This window comes from Ailuropoda melanoleuca, chromosome 8 (assembly GCF_002007445.2).
Source record: "Ailuropoda melanoleuca isolate Jingjing chromosome 8, ASM200744v2, whole genome shotgun sequence".
Taxonomy (NCBI): Eukaryota; Metazoa; Chordata; class Mammalia; order Carnivora; family Ursidae; genus Ailuropoda; species Ailuropoda melanoleuca.
The window spans coordinates 97,760,338-97,767,360 of NC_048225.1; the positions used below are offsets into that span (position 1 = coordinate 97,760,338).

Consider the following 7,023-nt stretch of genomic DNA (forward strand, 5'->3'; position numbering starts at 1 on the left):
GGAAGGATTTTAAGTAGCTCACTCCATGGTAGTGTTTTCCAGGAGCCAATTTTAAGCCTCAAACATCAGCACTGTTTAACAGCAAACATACTTTTTGCTGATTTGACAAAACCCAGGCACAAGAGAAAGAAGCTCTAACAGGTGGTAACTGTAACATCGGTCCTTGACTGTCCTCGCTTGAAGGCAAAGTTTCAGTGTTTTCACTTGGAAATGCGAGGTCAAGTTTCCCGAGAAACTCTAGAATGTTTCCTCTTTTTCCCAGGCTCCTGCCAATGGGTGTATTGTTTTCACATCCTTCTGAATGCTGTCACCGGCCCTGCGTATTGTGGCAGGCAGATCGGGATCCTGAGGACAGAAGGGGTCTCAGTTCTTATTCTTTGCAGACAGGCCAGCTCATTTCGTGTTTCCAAAATTAGGTGAGCTGTTTGGCAGTCAATTAGTGAGGGGCCGGTGGATCCTGATGGGTCAGGGTGGTGATGCGATGGCTTGCCGTCCCCAGACTGGGCCCTGAGTGCTGACACTAGCTGGGAGCAGGACCAGGGACAACAGCCAGGGAGGGGTCACTCTGGGTAACGATAAACAAGAGCCACGGACGAGGATTGAGTCCACATCTCGTGAGCCACTCTCGAAGTGCCCGAATGCTACAATACTCGGAACAGTTCTGAGACCTGGTGATTCCTAGCCCCACCGTACAGGTGGGGAAACTTGGCCTATATGTAAACCACACCAGAGGCAAAACTGCATTTAAACTCATTTCTGTTTGTTTAGCAAGTGCTTACTATTTCCAGTCTCCCTTGAAAAGAAACACAGTATTAAATTCCCTTTAAAGAATTAAAAATAAGGGCGGGGGGGCGGCGCTGGCTGGTGCAGTCCATCAAGAGTCTGACTCTTAGTTTTGGCTCAGGTCATGATCTCAGGGTCCTGGGATAGAGGCTCGCATTGGGCTTTGCTCTCAGCTTGGAGTCTGCTTGAGATTCTTTTTTTTTTTTTTTTAAAGATTTATTTATTCGTTTGACGGAGAGAGAGCACAAGCAGGGGGAGCGACAGGCAGAGAGAGAAGCAGGGTCCACGCTGAGCAGGGAGCCCGACATGGGACTCAATCCCAGGACCCTGGCATCATGACCTGAGCTGAAGGCAGATGCCCAACAGAGACACCCAGACATCCCCTGAGATTCTGTCTCTCTCCTGCCTCTCTCTCCAAAATAAATAAATTTTTTTAAAAATGGGGGGAAAAGTATGGTTCCAGCATATTCCAGCATACTCTCAAGTGAAAAGAATCAAAATAGGGCTTGACAATTTCACCTTAGAGTTCCAGAGTGTACCCTTGCTTCCGGTCATATGTAGGCTACAGCCAGTCAGTGTTTCAGAAGGAATTCTCTTTAGGAAAAAAAAAAAAAAAAAGGAACGCCTATTTATTTTATTCCACAAACACAGAATTCAAAGTAACTACAGTTTCAATTAACCACATATAAAATATATATTTTAAAAAGATATAAACATAATAACAATACAGATTATAGCATGTCATTAAAAAAATAATTTTACATGAAAGGTATAATTAATTTGGGGCCTATCTTTTCAGAAGAAGGTTACTCAGAAGTGCACTGTGAGGACACAAGCCAGCTGGGCAGGTGTGGCCTGACGTCCGAGCTGATTTTCAGGACAGTCCCGCGCTTGGAGGCCTTCATCAGTCCACAGCAGTTTCAATTATCAAAAGATCCGTTCCGGGGCTGTGTATTTTAAGCACAGTTGAAGAATAGCAGAGCAAAAAGGCCTTTCAACCATGGGAATTCAAAAGCAAAGGGCCCTCAAGAGGCAATTTCAAAACCCTACTCATTCAGCTTTATTCCAACGCTTAATGACATGCTCTATTTGATAGAGTTAGGTGAACTGTTTCATCAAAACCTTTATCTGGAGCTCGGAATTGCAATATTAGGTTTGTAGGTTGGCTCCCTTGGCCATACTGCAAGGTACTGAGGGAGTGCAAGTTTATCTTTTGTAAGTAAATAGAATTAGGGAGGATGAGAAATGGCATAGAAATGGCCGCTCATATTTTTATGTGTTGAGAACTTACCATAGGCCATGTTTTGTGTTATTTTGCATTCGTTTTGTTTCCTTATTCTTAACCTTTGACATATAGAGTAATCTCGGTTTATAGGTGATGCAAATGAGCTTCTAGGTGGTGAAGTGGCCGGCTGGCGCTCACACACGTGAGTGGCACAGCTGGGACTCAAACACGGGACTCCGCCTCTGTAAGCTGGAGACTTACCCACGCGTCACACGGCAGGGAGTGACAGATGGGGCAGCATCTCAAGCCTTGTGCTTTCATTCTTACCACATTTCCGAGAACAGTGAAGGAACTGCAGACAAGGGCCTTTGATTCCTTGCCAGTCACAAGGTATGAGAGGCCGAGCAGCCGTCTGGTTCGGCCGGAACCGTGGTTCTCACAAGGACTCAGCCTACGCCTGGGATTTCCTCTCCCTCTCCTGCAAGATGGCAGACGGGCCGATCTCTGCTGCTTTAGTTTCCCGAGGGTCATCGACTCGGGTGGAATGAGGAGGGCCCAGAAAGGCTCAGAAAATAGAAGCAAACCAGTTTCTCTCCCCTTCTTGGGTGTAGACACTTCCAACTCAGTGGCCCAGGAGAACAGTCTTTTCCTCCTGAAGATGACACAATTTACTGGACAGGCTGAGATGAAGCCAACACGTAGCAACAAGAGTGTACATTATCTGAAGGTCCCTAGATAATACCAAGAGTTTTTGCTGGTCGGACTCCATCTGTCCTTCTCAGACTTTTGCCCTTTCAAGGCCAAGTCTATGGCTCTATTCATTTTTCCCAGCCCACAGCTATCTTTGCAGATATAAGATGTAATGACTCACAAAAGGACGGCCACACAGTACAGCAGGAGAACTCTCCCTATAGGGGAGGTAAACCATTTTACTCAAAAACTACAGACTTGTGTGATTCTAAATTCTGTATCTACTTTACTCCTAAGCTCCTGTAGCTGAGGGATGAAAAGTGGTTACAGCCCAGAGTTTCTACAGCAATGTGAAAAGTGGAGAGAGGAACTCTTTCTATCTACTAGCACGACATACCTGAATGCTTTCTGAAACTAGCTTTTCCCAAACAGAACTCATCGTCTTCCTGCACAAACCTGTTCTCTCCTCCTACGTCCCCTGTCCCAGTCAAGGATATCCCCGGCTACGGTCGTCTAATATGGAAGTGTCAGCCACCTTGTCTGTCCTCTGCTGTTCCCCAGCCTCACACAGTCTGAGACAGAGCAACTCTCTCTCAGAAAATTCCCCTCAAACATTCTTTTCCTTCAATTCTCATTCCATTGGTAAATTAAGCAATTGGTCATTGTTTATTTTGACTAATAAACCCCTGTTTTCTCCACCTCCAGTTTCTTCCCCAACTTCACTGTCACCATCTGTCACCCTGAAACCAGAGCCAAATTAATAAAACACAGATCAGATCACATGATGCTACTACTTAAACTCCTTCAATGCCCCCTTGCCCCCCACCACTGACTATAGGACAAAATCCGGATATCAGGGTGGTACTTAAATTTCTTGTAAGATTAATCTACTTTATTTTTTTTAAAGATTTTATTTATTTGACAGAGACAGAGACAGCCAGCAAGAGAGGGAACACAAGCAGGGGGAGTGAGAGAGGAAGAAGCAGGCTCCCAGCAGAGGAACCCAATATGGGGCTTGATCCCAGGACCCTGGAATCACACCCCGAGCCAAAGGCAGATGCTTAATGACTGGGCCACCCAGGCGCCCCAGATTAATCTAATTTATAGTTCTATCTTCTACCAACTTTTAAAATCCGTTCACAATTCAAACACACAGTCTTGGATAATATTTTTGGTTACATTGGATTTCTTATTGTTGCCCCAAACTCCAAGGACTTCATATTCTCTTGCCCTTTTTATTTCAAATTGTTCTATCCAAGTAGAATTTCCTGCTTGAAATATTTGAATGTCTTCTCATCTTTCAAAGAACAATCAAATGCCTCGTTCCAATATCACTCCACCTACACCCCAGTAGAGTTCATTTATGACACGATCATAATCTGTATTTATAATATATTATGGTCACTTGTGCATGTGTGTGTGTCCCCTCCTCTCATCACCAGAATCCGAGCTCCAAATTCCAAGCTTTGTGTAGGTTGGTTTTGTTTTGTTTGGCTTTTTATCCTTTTCTTTTTTTTCAGATTTTTAAAAAAATTCTATTAGTTAATACATAGTGCAATGTTGGTATCAGGAGTAGAATTCAGTGTTTCATCGCTTACATACAACTTTGATCTATCTTTGTATTTTTATTCCTAGCTCAATGAAGTGTTCATAGCAGATGGTCAATAAATATTGTTGAATGAATGGACAAACTAATGAACCACATTGGAGCAGGACTAGTAGTGAGGACACCCAAGACAATGCTAGGAAGAGATACCACATTATACTAATTGCATGATAGTTTAAACCAAGGCACATGGAACAACAACAAAAAAAAGACTAAGGAGAGTGAAGAGATTTAAAATTCCCTAGGATGTTCAAATAAACAAAGATTCCAAATGTATCAGTAGCTTGGCTTGGTAATGCGGGGATGGGTCAGAGAGAAAGCTAAATGAAAAGTGAACTGGTTTAATCCCACTTTTACTGTGACAGAATTATTTCTTTGAAAATCAGTTTAAAAATTCACATAGTGACTGCTTCTTGCCTTTCATATTGTTCTGCAACTAAATCACAGGTTCATGTTGCCCAATGCTCAAAAGTGCTCGCAAACCCAGCGGAAGGAACGTTAAAGAAACCCATGTGTACGAGCAACACCCCTGAGATCTCAGGATCCGTCTCCTCCTGACAGGGCTCTACGTGCAGTTTTCTGTTTCTAGATGTTTGGTTCAACACCGAGCTCCTGTGTTTTTACAACAATTCAATTGTCACATCGAATCTAAATCAAAGCGATGACTGTAGAAAGGGCCTGTGGGACTAGCACGTTGCACTCCTCTGTCTTGGGATCTTTCCCATGAGACCCAGCTAATTTAATTTGTTTCTCCTCCCCCTCCCCACCCCAAAAATGGCTGTAAAACAACTATTCCTTCAATCCAAAACCAGAGCTCCTGGCAAGGGAGGGAAGATACTGTGAATACTGTGTGTGTAGAGATGTGGAACTATTTTACAAATATACGTGCGGGGCTATCTTTTGCCCCGGATGTCGTAGGAATGATCCCAGTCAGAGATGAAGACTCAGAGTAAATCGAGTAGGTATTTCACGGCACACTTTCTGACTCTAGATCTTGGCTCTTACATCTATAGTCATTTCACATGACCTGGGAACAAGAAAAGCTGACTTCCCTTTCAGACCTTGGTCTTTTTACCGTGCTGAGTGGCACCTGCGTTCTGGTTGGTTTTCATTCCAGGGTAGTTCCAGTGTCCTACACATGTACCTTTTCTCTATAACTCACCTCACCATTATTTCACTCCTTCCAGTTGGCAGATGACATGATCTCGGACATTTTCACCGCCGTTGGCTCAGTGACGTCAGCCTTGCTGTTGACCCTCTTTCTGGTGGTGGTTGTTTCTGTGGTTGCATCCAACAAAAGGGCAACTCAGGGAACCTACAGCCCCAGCCGTCAGGAAAAGGAAGGCTCTCGAGTGGAAATGCGGAGCATGATGCCACCCTCTGCTGTGGAGAGGCTGATCTAGGAGCATTCCGGCTCCTTGAGAAAGAGATCCGCACACTGTGAACGTGGTGACTGCACCCCAGCCTCTTGCTGACATTCCTGGACTTACCAATTCACAACTGGGCTTTCACTGAAACCGTGGGAAAGATTCCTTTGGCCACCTTAAAGACTTTCGGGGTTCAACCTGACATCATCGTTTTATTATATTAGCCAATCAATCAAAGAACAATGTTCTTGCGCTGGTAATTTCAGCCTCATAATTAGCAAAAATACCTCCCAGAGGACAGTGTCTTCTGAGAAAGACACCGGTGCCTATCACTTAGCCTTTTGACCCCTTGCAACCTGGGGACAGCTTTCTTAGTTTGCCCATTAGCTGGCGACTGCATTTTTTTTATACGAAAACTACAAGATGAATTTCTCACTCTTCTTATCATGCGGTGAAAGGTTTTAGTTGTATACCTATGATGAGATACACACTTTTGCCCTTTAATCATGGACTCAAGAAAGCCATGGGAATGATCTATGTTTAAAAAGTGACCCAACGTCAACTAATAAAAATGGAAATGTGGTTATTCTCCTTTCTGAATATTTTTTGTATTTTGTGATATTACATGTGACAAAAGTAGCCTCTAGTTGCATTTGAAGAACCTTCTTATGAATTAGGTCTTTTAACTACATCATGGCAAGCATTACATTTAAAGTCATTGCTTTCTTTTCTTTTCTTTTCTTTTTTAAGATTTTTATTTAGAGAGAGCACACAAGGGAGAGAGCTGGAGCAGGGGAGCAGATGGAGAGGGAGAAGTAGGCTCCACGCTGAGTGGGGAGCCTGACATGGGACTTGATCTCAGGGCCCTGGGATCATGACCTGAGCCGAAGGCAGATGCTTAACCAAGTGAGCCACCCAGGCGCCCCTAAAGTCATTGCTTTTTACAAGGGGTGGCTTACTGTCAACATACTTTCTTAGACAGAAAACAAGATGAAAGGAAAACTCAAATTCTCAAATCTAAAAGACCAGGCTCTTTCCTTCCAGCTGTTCCTTGAGAAGTCAGAGTCAGTGTCAGTGACATTGTCTAAAGAAAGAACCCCAGAGTGAGGTGTATGCATTTTAAGGTATACGTGTGTAGGGGCGCCCAAGTGGCGCAGCCGTTAAGCATCTGCCTTCAGCTCAGGTCATCATCCTTGGGTCCTGGGATCGAGCCCCGCATCGGGCTCCCTGCTTGGCGGGAAGCCTGCTTCTCCCTCTTACACTCCCCCGCTTGTGTTCCCTCTCTCACTGTCTCTGTCAAATAAATAAATAAAATCTTTAAAAAAAAAAAAAGGTATATGTGTGTAAGACTA

The 7,023-nt window shown here is 44.0% G+C and overlaps 1 protein-coding gene across 2 annotated transcripts in view; it reads left to right on the forward strand.

Moving 5' to 3' along the window:
- The window catches only part of CRB1 (crumbs cell polarity complex component 1), a 201,495-nt gene extending 195,018 nt beyond the window's left edge, over positions 1 to 6,477 (forward strand). For both annotated transcript variants that reach the window (XM_034666977.1, XM_034666978.1), the window contains one exon: positions 5,492 to 6,477. In XM_034666977.1, the coding sequence (XP_034522868.1) occupies positions 5,492 to 5,707 (216 nt within the window). In that variant the 3' untranslated portion in view covers positions 5,708 to 6,477. The remainder of the gene's footprint in view (positions 1 to 5,491) is intronic.
- Positions 6,478 to 7,023: the final 546 nt, after the last annotated feature.